This window comes from Hydractinia symbiolongicarpus, chromosome 2 (genome assembly GCF_029227915.1).
Source record: "Hydractinia symbiolongicarpus strain clone_291-10 chromosome 2, HSymV2.1, whole genome shotgun sequence".
NCBI classification, from domain to species: domain Eukaryota; kingdom Metazoa; phylum Cnidaria; class Hydrozoa; order Anthoathecata; family Hydractiniidae; genus Hydractinia; species Hydractinia symbiolongicarpus.
In genome coordinates this window covers 12,768,413-12,791,935 of record NC_079876.1, presented here as the reverse complement: position 1 = coordinate 12,791,935, position 23,523 = coordinate 12,768,413, and the positions used below count along the sequence as shown (strand labels likewise).

The 23,523-nt window shown below is 34.0% G+C and overlaps 2 protein-coding genes across 3 annotated transcripts; one reads left to right on the top strand and one right to left on the bottom strand.

The window, feature by feature from the left end:
- Window positions 1–565: 565 nt before the first annotated feature.
- On the top strand, window positions 566–5,169 carry LOC130629491 (putative ankyrin repeat protein RF_0381). Its single transcript, XM_057442714.1, has one exon. It carries the CDS (start codon window positions 2,380–2,382, stop codon window positions 4,813–4,815), a length of 2,436 nt encoding a protein of 811 aa, XP_057298697.1. The 5' UTR covers window positions 566–2,379; the 3' UTR covers window positions 4,816–5,169.
- A 585-nt stretch (window positions 5,170–5,754) lies between these two features.
- On the bottom strand, window positions 5,755–23,366 carry LOC130629489 (AP-3 complex subunit delta-1-like). 2 transcript variants are annotated; one of them, XM_057442711.1, is made up of 43 exons: window positions 23,234–23,366; window positions 23,054–23,149; window positions 22,323–22,403; window positions 22,163–22,243; window positions 21,735–21,908; window positions 20,925–20,988; window positions 20,347–20,486; window positions 20,044–20,117; window positions 19,432–19,596; window positions 19,197–19,246; window positions 18,761–18,789; window positions 18,064–18,112; window positions 17,911–17,980; window positions 17,249–17,473; window positions 15,902–16,132; window positions 15,687–15,825; window positions 15,341–15,436; window positions 15,201–15,252; window positions 14,510–14,603; window positions 13,927–14,031; window positions 13,805–13,859; window positions 13,611–13,676; window positions 13,406–13,478; window positions 13,257–13,304; window positions 12,937–13,028; window positions 12,497–12,555; window positions 12,103–12,181; window positions 11,469–11,516; window positions 10,865–10,967; window positions 10,669–10,748; window positions 10,197–10,256; window positions 9,974–10,036; window positions 9,572–9,715; window positions 9,297–9,344; window positions 9,157–9,218; window positions 9,000–9,075; window positions 8,493–8,544; window positions 8,159–8,247; window positions 7,804–7,889; window positions 7,662–7,719; window positions 7,175–7,244; window positions 6,543–6,625; window positions 5,755–6,281 (listed from the first exon to the last, which is right to left on the bottom strand). In XM_057442711.1, the coding sequence occupies exons 1-43, from the start codon at window positions 23,291–23,293 to the stop codon at window positions 6,186–6,188; spliced, it is 3,765 nt and encodes a 1,254-aa protein (XP_057298694.1). In that variant the 5' UTR covers window positions 23,294–23,366; the 3' UTR covers window positions 5,755–6,185. The 2 variants fall into 2 exon arrangements, with proteins under 2 accessions (XP_057298694.1, XP_057298695.1); XM_057442712.1 differs by lacking the exon at window positions 19,432–19,596.
- Between the last annotated feature and the right edge of the window lie 157 nt (window positions 23,367–23,523).

Here is a 23,523-nt window from a genome sequence, read left to right as displayed (position 1 = left end):
AAAATGCGCGAGAAAATTTGATTACGCGAAACTAACAAAAACGAATAACGCGTGTTAAAATTTTGCACCGCCTTTTCCCACAGAATGATAAAAGTAAAGAGCGCAATACAAAATTACACTTTCAGCAGTATCGAGTTGTACAACCCGCAGAAGTTGGTCCTAACGTTAACGATATCGTAAATGACCTTACAACAAAAACAGTATTTTTTTCACGTAAAAATGCCGGCACTAGAAGCCACAGAATCTGCTGGAACGAATTTCGAAAACTCACGGGAAACAATTAAAACAAAAACAAACAAATCAAAACCCTTCGGTTCAAACATATTTGTTTTATTAGAAAAAAAGAATAATCTAGCTGTATGTGCAAAAATATCAGTCCTATTTCTTTACACTAATTTTATATGATTTTTTTTTATCGAAATTTTGAGAATCTCAATAATTCTCTTCTCGCAAAGCTCAATTGCTTCGCAAAAAGAATGGATGGAAGAATGAATTGAATTTTTTTGCGCATGCATCAACCTCGTCCCCAGGACTACTTAGGTTAGCTTAGAATTCATGGTAGTTAAGTTTTTATTTGAAAAATCATCGATTTGCTCTGCGCGAGGTAGTCGTTAAATCCATGCGTACGAAGTAGTGTCATGTTGGTTTACTCTTTCGTAGCGGCAGCGGTCGTGGGGCCATTTTCAACACGCTGGATTCGAATAATTGCAATTGCTCTATTCACTGGGTTAAAATATCTCTATTATTTAGTCGCGAAAACAAAAAGCTGTTATTGCGCTGCTCTTCTGATGTAAACTTCCGGAAGAAGACCATATTTTTTAGCTGTTGTTATTGAAGCGTGAGCCTTAGTTAAGATGGAGAACGAAGTTGTTGTTGCATTAATGAGGTTTCAATTTTTCTTAAGCAAAGATGAAGTGACGTGAAAAAGCCTTTTTAAAATTAACAATTCTAGGATGGCTTAAAAGGAACTATGTTAAATTGCTTTTATGTTACAATTTAGAGAGTTTTTCACGGGAAACTTTTGTCTTATTCAGCAAAACAAACGAACATAAGTAACAAAACCAATTTTTATTATAATGCATATATAGCTATGTATTTAAGAATCGTAGCTACCTTAAAGGGAAGAAAAGTTTGCGCAAGTAAAGATTGCAGAATTAAAGATTGTGAACTTATAGTGAAAAAAATCGCAAATTCCGAAACTAATGATTGATGTCGTCAATGCAGTTATTTTAAAATTTCCGAATTAGCGAATATATTTCGAATGTGAAATTGAGAAGATTGAAAACATTGGATAGTTGAATTTCTTTAAACAACTACAACAGTGATTACTGCATTGTAAATGGTGTTCTTCGTAGAAGCAATGAGTTCCATTTTATTTTTATATCGTGAAATTTTGGGAAAAATTTACCTCGTTCGATTTTTGAAATTTTTAAAATCCCCCTCGTTTCAAATAAGGAGATTTCTAAAACTTTAAAAATCGAACAAAGTGAAATTATCCCGTTTTCCCCTCCTAAACATGTGATTACTAGTACAAATCGCGGAATTAAAGATTGCGAATCTGAGATTTTATCAAAAAATTCCGAATTGAAGCAATGACCCATGATTTTTTTTGATGAAATGCATTTCAATCTCATTCAAATCAAAAAAGCCATGATGGATGTCTTTTGAAATAAACTTTTGAATAATTATTCCTGCCCGACTAAACGCCCATGGTAAAAACATTTTTCAAGTAAATGTCTGAGGGCGTTAAATCGGTTATTTACATCTCTACATGATACGCTCCTCCGGTTACCATTATTACAACTTGTGAAGTATACAAGACACTTCTCTTTGTGGTGGACTAAACAAAAGAATCTGGGAACGAAGAAGCCTCAGTGTTTTTTAATACCACAAGAAAAAAATATAGAAACATGTGTTTTTATCTTACAGTCGTAATAATTTTGCGGTTGTTCTGATATAGAATCTTGAATGAAGTAAAATCTAAAATTTATAAAGTTATAGAAAATTAATTGAAAAAATTTTTTATAAAAAATTAACCAAGGATTTAAATATAGAACACCATGGCAAAAATTATTTTAAGTATTCACTGGAACAAAACAAAACAAAAAGGATGAATGACTTGAAAGAAGGATATCAAACAAGAATATAGTGGAAGAAGAAGCAGATCCAACAGAATGTCAAAATAAAAAAGTCACTGAACATGATGTGTTGTTGAGAAATGTTATACAAGCACTGAGAACGTCCACACTGTGTTGTTGTTAAAGAAATTTGGAAAAGCGCGCAAAATCATTTTAATTTGGTATTCTAGTGACGTATCCCGGAGGAAGAACCAAAGTTAAGTAAAATTGGAAGTTGTTTTCGGTTGTACTTCGAGAAAATATGAAACAAAGCAAAAGAAGTAAAAGATACAGAAAACAAATTGATGTGAAAGAAGATGATTATGAAGAAAATCACTCTCAAAATAACGCTGACCATGGGATGACAAAACACAGAGTGATTAGCCACTACCACAACCCGTCATTCAACCACCACCAGAACGCCAGAAGTGAAAGCAAGGACAACATAAATGCAAAGCGGCATTATTCCACCCAACAACCGCGCAGTCACCGTCATCACCATCATCATCATCTCAGAAAAGCAAGTACCCAGCATGATCATGCACACCATCACCATCATCACCGGTACGATGTAAATAACAACAACAACAACAACGACAACAACAACAACGACAACAACAATAACAACAACGATAATAACAACGATAATAATAAAAACAACAACATTCTCACTCCCACAGAATATCAGATATTAGATATTTTTGATCTACCACCAATCAAGGCAACTGTCGAAGAAGCAAAGCCGAGTAAGCACGCGAAAAAAGTTCAAAAAGAAACGTTTTACCGCTCTGTAAAACAACCAAAACGCGAACAACACACGGTAAATTCACACAGGAGTCAACATGCGTCGTCGCAAGATGAAACACGCGGGGAACACATATCGCACGCGCCTGAAGAGCTATGTCAACCTCATGTTCAAGTTATTAGTTCAAGTCTAAGCAATATTAAGGAAATAAACATAGACAATAAAACAGAGGAAACGAATAATGAACCGCACACAGAGCGAGTCAAATTACGAAAGAAACACGAGAAACGAAATACGCCGAGAAATAGCGATGGTAAAATTCGTAAAAGATTACCACCCCTTGCCTTTCCTGAATATAATATTTCAAGTGCGGAAAAACGTTTGTCTCTCCAAGAACCTAAAAGCGCGCGAACTAAGAAAGTTCATAGAAGTACAACACTGTATTGGGAAGAACTACCAAAGGGGCACACAAGTGCCGACAATATCATTTATGCTGTCGGAAAAGAAGCGCAAATACAAAGTCGATACACTGAAACAATTATTCACAGTGCTTCAACGAATGGCCAGTTAGATATCGTGAAGTTTTATGTCGAGAAAAACAAATATTTGAATGAACAAAATGGCTACCTAAACACTGCTTTACACTGCGCTACGTTCCATAAACATTTGGATATTATTGATGTGTTGTTAGAGAGTGAAGCAGAGATGAATTTACAAAATGTTGAAGGGGATACAGTGCTTCACCTCGCCGTCGATAAAGAACTAACAGAAGTTGTGAGAAGATTTCTTGAACGAGGTTGCAACGTGAATTTGCAAAATGAGAACGGAGAAACACCATTACACATTGCCGTCCACCGTAAAAATGACGACGTCGTTAAGCTGTTACTTCAAAATGGCGCAGATATGACAATAACAAATCACCATGGTAACACAGCGCTTCATAGTTCTGTACATTTTTTTGCGTTGATGGAAACTATTAATACACTTGTGGACGCACTTACGAAACAAGAAAAGGAAAAACATGGATGCACTCACGACGAAGAATATAGTAGTACGCATAATAAAGAAATTGATTTTTTTGATGAAACAGACGGCTGTCGGAATGCGAACTTAAATTTTCAAGTAGAAGACACTAACATGATAGAAAGACCTGTTTTGACAATAGAAGATGACAAAGAAATAGTGCATAAGCACAGTGGAGAACAACAAATCAAAAACAAGAATGAAGAAGAGCTGAATTTGATAAACCTGACAAATGCGAGTGGAGACACTGTACTACACAGAGCAGCTAAGTACTGCACAAGTGAAATAATTGAAAGCATTCTTCAATCAGAACAGATTGATTTGTTGCAAAAGAATAAAAAAGGCAACACCGCTCTTCATTGTGCAGCTACGCTCCCTAACGTGGAAACTGTGAAACTGCTTGTAAATAGAGACAAACGTTTGCTCGATGTTACAAACGGGTTGGGTAACACAGCTTTGCATTGCGCCATTGAAAGAGGTCATGTTGAAACAGTTGAATTTTTGTTGGGTTCAGCAGCAAGAAGTGATATCAAAAACTATGCTGGTAACACAGCAGTTCATGCCGCTATTCTCAACGAGCAACACACAATACTTAATGTCCTTTTTCAACACGATGCTAGATTGGATGCAGCAAATTGTGAAAATGAATTACCAATACATACTGCATTCAAGAAAAGAAATGTTGATATATTTAAATGCGTACTCGGTAAAAGCAAAAATTATATCAACGACTTCTACAATCAAGACGGCACTTTACTTCACATGACGTTTAAGAATACTTTTACTGCCGATAAAAATGACGTCTTTCTTGAAATGTTGATTCATAATTTCGCTGACGTTAACATCCAAGACAACGACGGCCAACACACCACTGCATCTGGCGATAAAAAAACGTCGAAAAAAAGCGAGCGAACTTCTTGTTATGGTTGATGGGGTAAATTTAGAAGTTAGAAACAACGAGGGACATACCGCTCTCCATCTTCTTGCGCAATTTAATGAAATAGATTTATTCAGTAAAATGAGGATAACAAAAAAAGAATTGGACGTTACCAACAACAACGGAGAGACAGCTTTGAACATTGCTATCAGACACAACTATAGTGATTTATCTATCTTGCTTTTAAAGATAGCCTGGGACCTAGATTTTAGTCTGTAGAAAGACTGACATATGTGTAAAATAATTATATCATCAGCTTTTTTAAACAAGAAAGAACATTCTGTTTAAACTACTCTGGTTTTAACGCACATTTCTTACAAGGTTCTTTTGCAACTTCGTCTCCAGCGCTCATCTACACCTATGATATTCCGACGGGACAGAGTCTTCCAATTGGAATATTACAGGCGTAGAAGAGTCCTAGGGACGGGGTTCGTTTTCTGCTTAGTTTTTACCAGTATCAAGGAGTATATAGTTCTGTCGCTTAGTTACTTTTCCAACCTCGATCTTTTGGCCATTAGCATAATGGCCAAAATAAGGATAAAACGCGTACCAATCAGATCGCGTCTAAGGCTATCTTATGGCCATTATACAGAATCGCAACTTTAAATAATATTCGCGAAATTTGATGCGCGGGAAAATAATCTGCATAACATACAATAAATTTCTAGAATTCTACAGTTTCAAAACTTTTTTAGTTGGTCAGTAAAACACAGACCATTCATTGTTTTGACAAAAATTAGCTATGATTTGAAGGAAAAGTTTTCCACGATACGAAACCCGTTTGGCTATACAAAAAAGTAAAATCTTTAGATAGTTTTTGTTGATTGATGGCTAACCTGGAAAAAAAGTGATCATAGTGTACTGCAACGGATGATATATCATCTATTCTGTAAAATATCAATGTTGCGGTATTCTAATAATGGCGACAAGAGTTGTATACAAATGTTTATTTTAAATCCAAAATATTCGTTTACATTAATTCCGTTTGAAACTCGAAAAAAAAAACATCATCAAAGTCGTCAAGTTAGCAAGCACACAGAAAATATTTGTAAGCACAAGAAAGAAATAATTTTCATTTCGACCACGTGTTTGTGTGTATCGAGATTTGAAAATTTATTTAAACTTAAATAAAAATCGTGTCAACATTCAGCATTTATAAGCATCCACTATAAAAAATGTAAATATTTTAAGATATTTTTTGTTGATAGATGGCCAACCTGGAGAAAAAGATATTAACCCGAAACTAAATTAAACCCCTTTTTTCCACAAAACATTCACAGAATTATAATTTAACAAAGTAGATACTAATTTAGCAAAATAAAATTTTCACATTAAAAATAAATTGTGATGACGTCATCACCTTTCACAACGATTCCACGATCTCCTTCAGTTCTTTCAACACTGAAGACAACAGTTGGAAGTCTGTACTTTTCGCATCTACTGTAATAGCTGGATCGTTCTAAAAGAACAAGAAATGATTAAAAATCAACAACCTTACTTTAGCTTGGTTTAGTAACTAAATGTTCATATCTGCCACAAAGATAATAAATTATAACCTTCCTAGAAACAATGTTAGGATACCTGTTCTGTCAAAAGCCACCCAGATGGAAACACACGCTTTACCTTCCCCTGACCCTCTCTTTTCCTCCCATACTAGCTATGCTACCATTTTTATTATCACAGTGATACCTAGAATTTTTATTACCACAATGGTGCCTACCATTTTTTTAACCAGCAAGCAAACAGGATGTTGCAAGATAGTCATACCATATAAGGAAGCGCCGTGATCTATATGTTCAACCACTAAAACAAATATACGAATGTTAGAAACAGGGAAGCCTGGTAACTAGGTGTCTGCGTTACTCTACACACGATGAAGTCATTTAAGTGAAAAACACGTAGTGTTAAAAACACAGTTCTACCAGACTGATTTGGTATAAAGTTTACTGAAAAAACGCTAGGCTGACTAGAGCGCAAATATTTTCGCAAATACACATTTCCGCGAATAACCAGCCCATATTAACTTTTCACGAATACATATTCAAAATGCTAAAAATTATTGCGTTAAGATATTCCGTCTTGTAGGGGAAGACTAAAACCAATGTTTTTTGAGGCTCTGTGTGAATTCAGTTGTTTAGCAACAAAACACTTCAATACATCTCAGCAACAGTTAGGTCATACCTTGAAAGTGCACGCACAACTTATTATCTAATCCTAAAACCCTGATATCTTTTATTCAGAACAAAAACATATAGAGAATATGACATAAGAAAGAAATACGCTTCTCGCAACCTCAATTTCCCACTTTCTATTTGAGCTTAGCAATTATCAACTATAACTTCTTTCACTCACCAACTAAACGTAGTTTTGTGCATATATTTTTCACAATGTCTTGCAATTCTCTCTCTTCTGATAGTGGGATCTAATAACATACAGAATAAACTGTGAAAATAGTTAGGGCCATGATTATTATATTCTTTCGCCTCAGTTGTTCAAACTCTTACGCACTAGTCTTGATTAACAACTAAAGCGTTTTTTACAAAATAGTCGTTACCCGTTGGAAAATCCACAGGGTCGTCCGTCTTTAAATTACACGCTATTTCGTGTGCCCGTAGCACGACACTTTTCTTGCAGACAGACAAACAGACAAAAAAAAAGCTATTATTATAGAGACTAGTCGGTAGCCCGTGAATAAATACACGGGTTCGCCCGTCCTTAAAATATCGCATTTCGTGTTTCCGTAACACGACTTTTTTCTCGCGCACAAACAGACCGACGGAATACGGGTATTATTAAAGAGACTTCACAATGAGTCACGTGTAAACAAGTCACGTGTTACCTTTAATGATTGTTTTTGCGTCAAATCACCACCAGCTAGCAATGAAGTAAATTCTTGACTAAACAAATTAAAATTACACTGTCTCAACAGATACTAAAAATTAGACATTTTTTAACACACAAAAGACACGTCCAAAACTTACGTTGAGATTGGCTGCGGAAGGATGTATGCATGTACAGGAAATAAAATTTTAAAATCCAATTTTTCACTGGTACTACCATCAGATTCCTATAAAGACGGATACGCAAGTAAATTTAATATTTGACAAACAAAGCTCCCATGGAAAGAAGTATTGGAAAACTAAGAGCAAAGACTCGTGCGTCAGTTAATTTTTGGAACATTTCCAACTCAGCATTTTGGGGTCAAAAAAAGTCACATCTAAGCAATCCAGAAGATTGGGTACGAGTCCTTCGATACTTAATACTATTAGTATAGCTATGCACAAGATGCTGTAGTGAAACAACTCGTTTCCATACCCCCTAGAAAAGTGAACTCACCTTGACGATATAAGTAAGAGTTCCACGTAAATGCTGCGACATAACACAGCTCTCCACCGTAAAAGCAAATTGCCCCTCATTTGTCATCTCTAAGATAAAAAAAGGAGTATAAAGGATGGCCTAGTTATAACTCGAGTCGCGAACATTAACGGTAACAAATTATCCATTCGTATAGTTACTCTTATACTCGATCTCGTAGCATTTTGTCACAATGGAATTAACTTGCTAACTTCATGACAAATTAATGAAGCTATTTCTTTTAAAATTGAGATTTATTAAATCGTTTATTTTTTGTTTCATCCGCCCGTAAAATAAAAATAATAATTTGTTATACCTGGCAATAATTGAAAGGGGACAAGCACAGGATCGTGCGATGATGCACCTATCTAAAAAAACAATACATGGGATACTACAACTTACAAATTTAGATTTGAATGATTAGTAGTGATAGAAATACCCCAAACATATTCGCCACTATATCTTGTTCGTCGCTAGTGCTCGGAAATCAATACTTCACAAGCACGGCGGCGATATTACTGGCAGACATACGGCATATAGAGAATTCAAAGATTTTTGGGTGTTTAAGTCAACAATTGTTTTTGTAGCACAGAGGCTAATTTTTTTTTACGATTGTACAATTCAGTAAGTATATTCAAGTACAGAGCCTACCATGCAAGTATATTCCTGCATGTGATTGAAATAGTTCTTATGTTGATCACACCAATTTGAAGACAAACGATAAGAATAAGCCGTCACAACTTAACAATACACAACACTACACGACACGACACGACACGAATCGACACGACACGACATGACACGATATAAACATCTTACTAACCTGTCGTACTAATTTCATGCTGAGAGAATCCAAAACGTTAAATTCCAATTTCTGTATATGATGTGATGTTAAATTTCTAAAATAAAAACTGTTATGCTACAACTGCTTATGCGAGCGTGGGCTAACTTACTTAAATATTATACACAGACTCACTTACTTAAATATAATTGATGCAACGACTTGCTTGCTTTGCATAGGATCTGGTCGAATTTCGTATAACTAGACAAAAACAGTACAGATTATGTAAGGAGTGCACAGATTAATTGGTTTCACTTTCCACAGTTCATTAATACTTACCATTTTGAGGTTTTTATCTTCACAGAGAATATCATAGTGTGACCACGGCTGTAAGAAAAAACAATTGCTGACGTCAACTTTAATCAGACTGGACTTTTTACAATACAGAGGAATATGGAACCTAAACGCGCTATTAGTATAGAGACCTTTCTCAGCGCTTCTGTAGAAGTATGACTGTCGTGTAAAGGCATTGCAGAGATTTTACAATTAGTATGTTGGGGCCAAGGAGGTATAAGTAGAGCATCACGTCCCTAAGTTCGTAAAAAAATGCTTACATCAGCTTTTTGCACATCATCGATATCTAACATCATTGCATCCACAGGAGGAGTGTCTTCAACAGGTTGCACTTCTTCGGGTTGTTTTTTAGTTTTCTTCTTCTTTTCCTTCGCACCTTTTTCTTTGCTTTTCTTTTTTGTTTTCTATAAATTAATAAATAAAAGCGTAGTAATAATAACGGTAAACAAAATGTTACCTTGGGCGAGAAGTGAAAAAAAAGTTGACAAATAAGAAAGTCGGAGCATTACTTGATGGGAAGAAAACATGAACAAATAAAATTAATAAATATGATGAAAGAATAACTAAAATGAATGAATAAATAAATACCACGAATACATAAACGGATGGAAGGACGAATGAACGTACGGACGCGCGGACATTTAAGAAAACGTTATGATTACCTTTTCATTCTCTGTTTTAATTGGTTCTTTCGCAGGTACTTCTTTAATATCAGCAGCAGCAGACTACAAACAAAAACAAACGTAAGATATTTGCTACATTCACCGCATCTTATGTTATATGTTCTTTCCAGCAATAACAATAAGCCCACTGTAAATCGTCTAAGAACGGAAACATAAAAATTTGTCTGTAAACAAACACAGTACTATGGGGGAGTTTATGTACCTCCTCCTCTGGTGTTTCCTCTGGTGATTTTGCAGGTGATAGCCAAAAGTCCATATCATCCTAAAATATAAGTAAATATATCATTGTTATTCTCCTCTCCTAGCTGAAATAAATCATAACATATTTCAGGCTAGGAGAGATGAGCATGACAGTTAGAACAGGTGTCAAACTGTACGGAACATTTCAACATCATTGTGTTATTCTTTTCAGGCATTATCAGACATCCCTTCAGGTATTTCGTATAAATCGCTATGCTAAGAGGTTTAAAAAGTGAGATCTATTTAATGTCTATTCAAATTTCTATCCTTCACTCATTCATTAGTAGTACGGCATCGAAATACTAGAAATATCGATACCGTGGAAATTTGTTAATGAGGTCGATGAACCGAGGTGATTTATAACAAAAATCAGATTTTTGAAGGCATGGTTTTGCGTGTTTAGCAAAGAAATGATCACATGTAGAAAGGCTTACATCTTTTTTGACTTCTTTTGTATATTCCGATGCTTGTGCAAGCAATGTGGCTTTCTTCTCTGCTTCGGTTTGGTCCTTCTCTACAATAAAAACACAAAGAATACAAGAGATATAACATTCGATAGTGTATAATACTGTATACCTGCTAGACATCATATAAAGCCCGGTTCACACGAAGTACTTAATTCATACAAACCTTTATTTCTTTTCTTTGTTTTCTTGTGCGTTTTTTCTTTCTTTGTTGTCGTTGTTGGTTTCTCCACATTTTCTACAGATTCACCACGTGATTTCGAACGTTTCTATAAAAATAATAACGGTTAATGTACAGAAGCAGATGTTCAGCGCAGTCACCAATCCGACGTTACAATTACACTCACAATATAATTGAGTATTATTAACCCTTAAGAAATGACAAAGTAATTGACGGTGCTCTGTTATTTTCATTATGGCTCAAGCAAATTTAGTTTCGCAAAATCAGTTAGAAGAGAAAAGAAGTAGAAACACCTGCAAATTGTTTATCGAGGATAATTTTTCTCCCCACCGGAAAGTCAGAATAGATAAGTTGGGGAAAATTACGATTACGCAAACGATTTTTCTTTGGTCAGAATACTGATCGCGCTTTTTGATCAATATTTCGATATCCTGTTTTGAGCGCGAATAGCCTCCCTCTTTCGATCAAATATAATTAATTCTTGTATTATTTAAGAGGTTAACATGTGACAACGCCGTATTTGTGCTCATTAGTTGATTGTAATTCGGGGTTTGCTATGAGGTGGATTTTTAGGGATTTGCTGACATACCTTTTTAGTTGTTTCTTTCTCTTCTTTTCCCTTTTTACTCTTCTTTTTCTAAAACAAGAAAGAAAAAAAAACATTGATATTTGAAGTAAATAAATCAACCGAAAATTCGTTAGCTTCAAGTTCTTATTTTCAAGCCTTATAAAGTTCGTTACACTTTAAGAAAATTAATTTTCGCTAATACAATACTAATTTGCAATATTTCACGATTCTTCGAACTCATTCGCGAAAACTTATTCCTGTGAGAAAACTCTGGTATTGCAAGATTCGCAACAATATATAGCATTTGCTAATTCATGCGTCCGTAACACGACAATTCTTTCGCTCACAAACAGGTGACGGGTGTAATTAATAACGACATCTGTTTTCTTTTTACGTCCTACAGTTCTTACTCTTACACCACGAATAAAAAAACATTGATGTTTCAAGTAAATCAATCACCACACCATTTGTTAGCATCAAGTTCTTTTCAACACTTATAAAGTTCACTAAACATTCGCGGGCATGAAATTTCGCGTTTTCGTTCATTCATGCCTTTGGAAATTATAAATCAAGTTTTTTCGCCGCAAAAAAATCAAAAACGTGGAAATCTCAAAACTAACGATGTTCAGTAAAAAAAATGTATTTGAATGTTTACCTTGGGTTTCTCACTTTTTGTTTTCTCTTGCACGACACGATGTTGCTGCACCGGAATCATCTCGTGATCACCAAGTGGACTACAAGGAAAAAAAATGATCAGAAACACACTTGTGATCACTTAAGAATTATCTGTTATAATTTATCTGATTTTTTTCAAGTAAAAAAAAAATTAAGTAGAGAATATCTACACGTAAGACATTGTTTATATTTATACGCCATGCAGAAAAACTATATCGATGCGCAAACAGCATAACGTCAAACGTAGTGAAGAAGTTGCTTTTTTGCAGTTTACACTGTGTCTACAGAGAATTCAATCCTACTTATTCTTGCACAGTTTGTTAACAGGGTGCAAAGCAGCGCTTAATTAATTCCAAGTGTAAAAAGGGACTTACGTATCGAGGTCAACATTAAGCAAAGAATGAGGATCACCATTGTCGTTTTGTTCAGTTACCTGTGAAACAAAATGGCGATGAAACAAAACGCCGATGAAATTAGACGTACAGTAGTTGAGAAAAAAAACCAAAAAAACTTAAGATGAGGTTGGTCGCTGATAGTAAACTTTAGGAAGTTTTACAAGAACTTGGTAGGATTGAGGGTCAAACCCATTAAATATTAAAGAAATTTTTTGACAAAATTTAAGGAGTAAATGGACTGAGCCTTTTCTAGAACAATAACTGAGCCTTTCCTAGTACACTTACTGAATATTTTTTTTTTGAATTATGATAAAACATAACTGAAAGAAACTGCACACTTTTAGTAGGAATCAAGATTTTCAGGGGTCCCGTATTTGATGGTTACTTAGGAAATTATAAGTAGTAAATGAAAAACATACTGTAACATCTCCTCCTAAATCAACAACAGGTGCAACTTCGTACGCAGGTCCTGGCTCATCCTCGCTTTCACTTTCTTTTCGTCCTTTCTTCCCTGCAAAATGTAAGCAAAATAAAACTAAATCTGATGCTCTGGTCTCGATAACGAATTTAAGTAAAATTTGAAAATAAGACTATATGTTTAATGCAGTCGTAAATAAAATCTTTGTCAGCGAGTCCAACTTTACTACTTGCTGCAAGAAGGTTGTCAAATAAATAAATAAGAGAGAGAGATGAAGAAGTAGAACATACGAATATAAATAAATAGGGCAAAGGATCATACCTTTTTTTCCTTTCTTTTTCCCCTTCTTCTTCGTTGTTGTTGATTCATCTGGTGAAAATTAATAAACAACAAATATTATAAGGGTATTAGTAAAACAAACAAACAAACAAACAAAAACAAACAAGAAAACGAACATTGAAAAGCCTTACAATCAAGTTTCAACGAAATAGACGTGTCCAATTCTTTGACAGGAATGTCATCAACATCAATATTATCCTTTTTCTACACAAAAAAACAGTGATTTAGTCAGTGCCAGTTGTTTGGTAAGTAGACAAAAAAATAACTCGATAGAAATCACTTTATCTAAATACTAAATGCGTGTAACAAAACAAAACTTCAAACATGGCAGCTTACCTTTGGAGTGTCCATCTTTAAATAATGCGGATTGCTTTCCTGGAACATTCTTCGTATTTCTCTTTGCTATGGAAAACACATTACAAACTTTAAATATCACTGTTATAATTCCTACTTGGTTTCCAAATAAACGGTCTTCCTTAAATTAATGAATTATTCGTGATACAGATAAGAATCTATGGTATGTATCTCACCTTTTCTAGTTCGTCAGCATCTAGTTCAACATGTTTCTCACTACTCTGTTGGTAACTAAAACGTAGATTGAAACTTAAAGTTTAGTTGTGTGAGGGGTCAACCTCCATCTCACAGCACATACCTAGATGAATTGTTTTTCTCATCGGTGAAGAAGGGTTTTTCGTCTTCTTCATCACTTTCCTCGCTCTCAGATGGAGGCTCGTTTATCCATTTATCCAGATCAAGCCTAAAGAACAAATAATGATAAACGAGTGGAAAGGTTTAAGATATTCAACAGTAGAGAAAATTTACAAGTTGGCCATGCTTTACTTTAAGGTTTCAGGTTCGCGTCCCCGCTACGGCGCAGTTTTAATGCAGTGTTGTTAGCCCATTTGGTGCGATCTACTGACCGCTAACGTGCGTGTGGCAGGCAAGCAAGTTAGAGCAATGCTATACGTATCTCTGGCTGTAATGTAACATAGTTACATTCGGAGGGGAGGAAGAGACAACCGTTAGGATGGAATCCCCACGGACGTTAAAACTTCCCGTTATTTACTTACTTACTTACTTAAATGTTGGTTACTAGGTAACGGTTAATGGTTACTAGGTAGCGGATACTAGGTTACGAAAAAGAATGCAGAAAAATTCTGAAAAGTTCTTCGAATTTCTTTGGTAGTTTGGGATAACACAAGTTAACTGCTCTTGTTACAAGTAAAATATTTTACCCTTCTGGTACAGGCACTTTCTTCTGTGCTGTCGGTGCGACTGGAAGTAACTCTTCGGCGAACAAAGCGCTAACATCTTGTGCACATCTCACACCTGCAAATAATAATAATGCAGCATTGTATTACTGGCCCCGTCCAAACCGAAAATTTTTTTTTAGAAATTTGTATACCTGTTGCCTTCATCGTATAGATCTTGAAACGCTGATCAAGGAAATGTATAGGATTATGTACTTTTGACAAACGGTTGCAAAGATATTAAGGTTTGAAGGTTTTTTGATGACTTCATATCAACCCGTCCATTCCGAAGCGGATTTGAGGGCCGAGGTTTAGGAAACTTACCCAAATTGGTCCTAGGTGGTCCCTAGTTACCCACGCGGTAAAAAATCATTGACGTCACCACCCCGTTTGCAAGTTATTTGGCCTCAAAGTTTTAGGTGCACTGTAATGGCTTCATTAATTTAATATACCATATTGACGTTAAAGTGGTGTCATTGACGTCGCGCCATAACGTCAGAAAATTTAACATATTAGACATAAGTTTTTCGGCGACATCAAAGGAAAATGACAATATCCACTTTGCCTGTTACAAACAGACACAGTCTCTGTATTATTATAAGAGATCTTTCATATCTTTACATAATACAATGAAAAAATACACAAAGCTATAAGGAATAAACAACAAAGTCCATACCTTCCTTTTTCATTTTCATGACGAGTTTAATAAGTTGTAGAACACAGCAAGACTACGAAAAAAGAAAGATGAACAATGACAACACAAATAATAATCTGTAACCCAGCACAGGAAATTTATATTTACAAAGGTTTACTCACTCTGTCTTGAACTTCAAGATCTGAACTTTGAGTAAACACAGTTAATGATGTAATCAGTTTTTCACTTAAGTTAGTAACCTCTTCTTCATCTTCTCCCTAATAAATGAATGAATAAATAAATGAATGAATGAATAGATAAATGAATGAATGAATGAATGAATGAATGAATGAATGTAAAACAATCATTATGGTGTTCCTTATCATGCAATGAAAAAAAATGACTATTACCGAAAAAGACTCGACTACAAAAGCATATAACCCAAGGTAATATAACGAATAGGCTATCTACCAAAAGCTCTGAATCTTAGACAGAAGAAAAACAAACTAAATTTTGAAAATCACATACCTCTGTTTCTGATTTTGTGAGCACTCGAGAGAACATCTTCGCAATCGCTTGTACGTACACGCACTGTATGTGAGCGGGTAGTGATGTCACACGTGGATGGACAAGACAGTCAATAACACCATGAATATCAGAAATATGCCTAAAATAGAATTGAAGAAATAGAAAAGCAGCCACACAGAGTAAAGACAATGATAGAAAGAAGTTTTTATGCTTACTCAGCAAACTCTCCAGCTACCCAAGCCGCTGCAAATAAAACTTCACACGAAGTGTTTTTATCTCTATTTCCTGTCAACAAAGATGTCTTTCCTAGCAATGACGCAAAAACTGGAACAGCATATTTTCGAATTGCTTTGACACGTATTGCGATATCCAACATTTGATTGGCGATGAGTTTACCATGCTTTGTACCTTCCACATTGCTCAGTTGGAGCAACACATCTATATACCTGCAGGAGAGAATCGGATGTTGTTTGTTGACAAATAATGTAAATTAAACAAAACAACACTCCCCTCTTACAGCGATTTAGACAAAAACATTCGAAAGTTTGCTACAATAACTTTGCTTTTTATATGGAAAACTTGACTAGTTTGGACAATTTGCAGGGAAATGACGGATTAATTCGAGGTTATCGAGAGGAAAAACATTCGAAACAGTCGCAAACAGAATGGTGTAGGTAAAAGCAACGAAACAATTGTAAAAGTATGGTAGCTAGCTATTTTTTTAAAAAACTTTGTTTGCGCAATGGTTTTACTAGCTAACAGTTTCCTTGAACGTTGATACACAAAAAAGATCGTGCATTTGGCACGGCTAAATGTAAGGTAACTGTTTATTATTTTACTTTTTAGGTGGTATAGATACCATATTTACATATTCAGTTGTTGGGTCTTAGAAAAAACAACGCGCATTTTCCACAGTTAAAAATATCTTAAAGTTAAAGCATTTAGTGTGCTTAGCAAGTATTTTAAGCGAAAAATCAATATCAATTGTTGGAAGTAAGAAAATAAACATTGAATATCCAAAAAATTAGAACAAAATATTGGGGAAACCCTAAAATGTGATGAAAACACATGGAATTCTGCATTCGAATGTACACCTACCCTCCTGACACTACGTATTGCGCAAAATGGTAGCTCAGGATATCGCATTCTCTGTCTTCGCGAAATTTGGAAAAATTATTCTTTGCGAAAATTGAGTTATTCTGGGATATTATAAGGCAATGTGAAGATTTTGTACAGTCTTGTAGTTTTTTTTTTGTCAAAATTGTGAACTGGCTAGATTTTCAATCTTTTTTTAGATACAGATAAAACTTTTTTACGAATTAGAACTGAATACACAGCTAGTATTTTTTATACATTTTCAGGAAGAATCACATAAAAACATTATACAATAATGTTTTTGAAATTTTAAGGTAACATTCATATTTTTTAAGGAGAAATGAAAAGAAATCAGTTTCTGTTTTCATTTTATTGTAACAAATTTGTTCTAACGCTGTTTTTAGTTTTTACTTTGGTAGAACGTTAGGCTGAGTAATCATGAGTAGAAAGATTTAATCTGGACCTACCATTCAAAATTCGTGATGAACTGATAATTTGATTGACTGCACACTTGAATGATTTTTGAGACAAGTTCGTCTCGATACGTTGTACCTTCAGTTTTCTCGATGTGTTGCATCAGTTTTTTCACGATATCAACCAAAGATTTCTTTGTGATCATGCCAGCAATTAAATCAAGCGCTCGGAATCGAATGGATTCGTCTTTGTCATCCAAACATCGCAATATTAAATCTCTGTAAAGAAAGAAGAATAAGGCTTATAGCTCTTGTGACACACCTTATCTCCTACATGGTGCCCACAAAATTTAATGTTTAAGTTCAGGAAAAACTTGCAGGAAAAAAGCGTCTTGAGTTTCCAGAAGGAATATCTAATGAGTTCACAATAGATAAGGGACTAAGTACTAATTTTTAAATGTAGTCAAATAAAATTTTTTCACCTCAAATATTTTTCTGAGAGAATAAAAGTTATCGAGTTATAAATACTGAAACTTGGTGAATAGTTTCTTTCCCAATCTATGTATAATTTTCAAGACGATGCAAAGATGTTCATTAAGATTTAGCAAATTCTTTTGCATAACAAACAGCAAATTCTAGAAATTTCCTGCACCACAGTCACCAAGTGCAAAAACATTTCAAACGCAAAATGAAAACACCAAAACACCAAAACTTACTTTTGACCAAGCACCAATTTCGGTTGACACTTTAATATTTTATTCAGCAAAAGCAAACCGAGATATTTCACTAGAAGAAATAAATAAAATAAAAGAATATAAATGTTATTGGGGAGTACAGAATGTATTTATGGAAAGAAAAACAAATCTTACAATTTTGGTCAGGATCCTCAATCAATAGTCTGAGTTTGGATGCACATAACTAAATAAAGGTGAAGTAGGTTATTAAGCAAGTTGATGTAAGAGTGCAAGACAATAAATACTTTGATACTTGATATCATCTGCACAATATGAAAAAACAATATCTCTATAATAATAACTGTATTTTGTCTGTCTGTCCGCAAGAAAAGTGTTGTGTAACGGGCAAACGAAATAGTGTGTAATTTAAAAATAGACGGCCCGTGGATTTTTCCACGGATTAACAACTAGTCTCTTTAATAATAGCCGTATTTTGTCTGTCTGTCCGCGAAAGATGCGTTCTGTTACTGAAACACAAAATGCAATATATAAAAAATGGGCGACTCCGTGGATATTTCCACGGGTGACCGACTAGTCTCTATAATAATAACTGTATTTTGTCTGTCTGTCCGCAAGAAAAGTGTTGTGTAACAGTCACACGAAATAATGTGTAATTTAATGGTTAACGGCTAGGGCTATATAAATTCATGTTACAGTTCCACGAAAACTCGCAGTCAAGAGAGTTTTTTGAAGGCCAAGCAGTTTTTTTTTCAATATAGACACTTATTCAATGGTGAGAAACAGAGGAATCCCATAATGGCATCCGTTGCTGTGGAATAGACCTTTTTGTTAATTAAAAACATCAATATGTGTTTTTTGTAAACATTCTTACCTGAATTGACTGTGGATGATCAGGAAGACCTGCAACAAACAATAAACATAATTTACCCAGGAATTGCATTTTGTAACGTGCATATTCAAAAATTAATTAAAAAAATATTAAAGATATTATAATACTTGGTCTAACCGAACTGAAATAAATAGCTAGTTGACATTCACAAAAATGTGAAATATATTTTGTAGAAAGTTTGTAGACAGCTGCTGTTTGCAATTATCTTCAAATCCGAGCAACAAGTAATATCTTCTCCTTTCTAAGGTAGACTTAAAATGAGATTTAACAGATTTTTCATACTGGCTTGTACAAACTGCACATATGCCATAATTTTTTACACATGCTCAAGAGGTCTTTTTCAAATGATGTGTGTTTATACGAAGGTTTTGAAATAGGGCTGCCTAAGAATGCTACTCGAGAATATGCAATAACATACCTGCAATAACTGTATTGATGCATTCGTACAATAATGACATGGCCGACGTACTAAAGAGTGTAGGGTATATTGTCGTAAAACACGAACTCTAAATTTGGGTCATTCAGTTAATGTAATTGTTCACGTGTGAGTACAATGTGAGGTATACGTAAGGATGTAATGTATCTAACTTTTCATCTGGTTAAAATTTGAAGTTAATGTTAGTAGGTATGAAATATGTATTGTCTCCAACTACCTTATTCCTGAGTGACTGAATTTTACACCATCACTTTCAGACCTAAATCTACGTGTAGGTTGTTCGATGTCACCGTTAACTGTTTTAATTTGTGTGTCTAGTACTTTTTTAGCAGCCATTACGAAGTCTCGTTCACGTCGACAAGTCTTGATGTCTGAGCAAGATCTGTAAAAAGATTGATGTCAATTGAAAAGTATGTGTTTCGTCACTTTGTCTGTTGTTTTTATTTAGGCACTGTCGTGACAACAAGAACAAAATCAACAATGAACGGAGACTTCCAATTGGCTAGTTTACACAACTAAAAGACAATGAAAAAAATTCAGTTCCAATGAGTGAAACAAAAATGTTTGTACATCTTCTATCTGGTAACTTAAATATTAATATGATTGGCAGTTTAGATACATTGCAATGTCTACAAGCATGGAACAACTTGTTTTACAAGCATAATTCCTGTCAAGGTATCCAACATCACAAAGATGAGAATGACCCATGAAACCTTGTTTAGACCGGACTTAATTTGAAGCTTATAAGGCAGCATTGAAGAATGAGTTAAAAAAAAATTATTCTTGTTCCATCTTTTCCATAGCTGCTTTCAAAGTAAATACAACCTACCTGTGTATAAGACTAGTAAGTGGTTCGAGTAATTTCTTCCCAAGTCGAGGTTCAAGAGGACATAAAGCACCAAACTATAAAAACAAAACTGTCTTTGCTACTAGTAATTTTTCACATAGTAGATAATAATAAGTTTTTTCTAACATAAACATTTTTAAATTTAGAAGAATTACTTTTTCTTAGGTTGGGATAATGCCATTTTATTCTTTTTCTGCAGGTTAAAATTATAAGCAAGAAAAGGAAGTTTTCAAGTGCTAATTTTTTTTTAACGTTTACAATTAATCACTGAATCACAATGCATACCAATTTAATAATCTTTATCAACATCCAGTTATTGGAAGATGTGGTCATCAATTTGAAAAACAAAGGAGCAAGCGCAAGATAATTTTTCGGATTCTTTCGTGCTAATTCACATATAACATTGACTGCCGCACATTGTACACCTGGCAGCAGAACAAAAACAGAAAAAATAGAACTTTTAACATTGTGAAAACAAAATTAACACAAAGTAGTATCTTGAAATTTCCAGGGAAGAAATTTTCAGAAGAAGAAATTTATTGATATTCGTCCTAATTTGCGGAAATAAATTTAAATTAAAAATGCTCATTTACGAAAATGAATTGACATTTTCCAAAAGGAATTTTCTGAAACTTATTTTTGAAAACGAAAAGACCTAATATATAAAAAATGTCATCTTATTTTTACAAATGTCCACATTTGCTGTTTAGAAGATTTTCTAAAAGCTTGATTCACAAAAAATTATTTCCTTAAGATATGCCATTCATTTTTTGCCCCCCAAAATTTGCGGATCCTTGATTCGTGAAAAATTTTCCCCGGAGTTATTCTTAAGAAGCAATTTTATTCTTAAAGTAAATATGTACCTGTATCTGGATCCTCTAGTCTTTCTTTTAAACGAGGAAAAGCAGGTCTTAAAGACTCTGGAAACTAAAAATAAACACATTATTTAGAGTTCAAATTAAAGGTTTGCAAATCTCATCTTGACTAACTATTTAAAAATTTTTTTTTCAACTTCATTAAAATTTTTCAAGAAGATGTCAATCGCTGCACCTTTTATCATTTTAAAATTGTAAATGCTTTTCCGGCCTGAATTTGAACCCTAACCCTATTGTTTTGAACATACTATGACCTCAGTTAAAGTACGTTGTGAAAGGAATAAAATGACAGTGATAGATTTTTGCAATCAGTTTGAAATTTGTCCAAAATACCACAATCTGCTTATAAAATATAAATAACTTAGTTCTAGAACTTATTTTTACATTCTGTTTGAAGTCTCTTGTAGCCACATTCTCCAGTTTTTAACGGGAAATCGGGTTAATCATGTCTCCAAACTTTACAGAATGATTCCCCTTGATAAAATATAGTTATGTTGTGAGTTTCCTAACAAATGTTATTAAATTTTCCCGATTATAAGGATTTCATAGAAAACTTAAGGTAAAGTTTCAAGTAATAGCAAATATCTAAGGCTCTGAAAGGTAAGGGGGCAAAAAAATGGGCATGCATGTGTCTAATATATATATACATATACATATGCATATGCATATGCATATGCATATACATATACATATACATATACATATACATATATATATATATATATATATAAATTCAGTAAGTAAGACCAAAAAAGGTTATCCTGTTTTATGTATAATTTTAAAAATAGAAAGGCTTACGTTTAGAAAAATTTTATACATCAGCAAAACTGCTCGTTTCCTGATGTATGGCTTTGACGATATCATCATACTCATGATGTCATTGGCCAAATCCCTAGCAAGGTCTGGCGAAACAAAACATGATAAACCAACCATGGCTGATCCTGCATCATATTGGTTCTGACTGTTCATGTCCTAAAAAATTCATACAATTTTATTTTATTTAAAATGACAACAAATTATTGTTGGATTGACTAAGTTAATTAGTGCTGGACTATTATCCTAGGCAATATGAAAGGGCAATTCGCATTAGTATCAACCAAAAAACAAGAAAGTACTTGAAATCTTCCAAAAGCTATATATTTAATTTATATAGTCCTTCATTGTTTGCACATCATTCCACATACTTGTAAACAATAGTAAATCCCACACAGACTTGCTATTATTACCTTTTTTATCAAATTTGTGGCCAACATAAGTACATCAAGCTCAGAGTGGAAACTTTGTGATGCCGCCATGTATGCTATTCGCTACAAAAATAAGAAAAAAATTAAATCAGTAAAGAACTAATTCACTATTATTTTCCTCAATTTAAGAAATTTGATTTACCTTATGTGTAAACTTTGGTGAACTCATCACTTCAATGATATTAAATGCAGCCCATGAAATGTCATAACCCAACATTTGAATCTAAAACACAAAATGTAACAATGATTTATCATTTAATACTTTCTTATACCAGCATCTCTAAACAGATTTTTTTAGTGATTTACATGTATGCACACATAAACTGTACAATTTATAATACAACCAAAGACAAGATGATAACCAATAGTTTACAGGCTATTTCGTGAAATTGTAGTGAATCGCACACCTAAATAATTCTGTGTGTGCAGTGAGCGTGCAACCTTTCCGTAATTTCACAGACATTAGAAAACAAATCAAATCAATGCTTAAACAAATCTGCACGTGTTGGGAAATGGTCTGGATTTACCATATTGACATATTATACAAAAAAAAAACACTGACTAAAGGTTGTTTTCCAATAAAGTGCTAAAAACTGCAGCTCCCAGCAGTTCGGGAGTTGCTCAATAAGCTCAATCTCTATTACACTAAAAATAGTGGCGCATTAAAATTTTTATTGGTTGTTACAAAGGCTTAATTTGTTGTCACTTAAAATTACAGATGTTGTGGCCGAAAAAAAATCTAGATACGAAAATACAGAATACATACAGCAGCCTTGTTTGCCACATAGATAGTGAGTGTACTACTAAGTTTTGTCCTTTCCTATTATTACTGTTTAAACAACACTATTAAATTTTTATTTATTTTAAACTTACATAGGATAATTTTAAAACAGCAATGGCTTTTAAAGCCATGTTCTCTTGCCGAAGCTCGTTTTTTATCTCATCCAAACATTCTGCAATAAATTGTGGCTAAAAGGTAAAAAATTGATGTTAAAATTAAAAAACATATTGCGAGAATATGGAGCTTTGTATTTAAATAAAATATCCAAATACCTCTCTGCTTTTATTGTTTCGCAAACCACGAACAAGGTCATTTAGATTCTTCTCAAACATCTTCAAACAAACCAGCCACGAAACCAGCCAGGATTATCTTATTTATTCTGGTCTAGCAAAACAATTAAAAAAAGTTTCTAAACTTGCCATTGCAACATCTCAAGACTACGCACAAATTGTTTTAAATCAATTGAAGCAAGAACTAATCCTAAGTAAAAAGCTCAAAAGATTCAATCACCTAATTTTGTACACACACAAAAAAATGATGTTGTTTATAAGCAGCCTTTCTT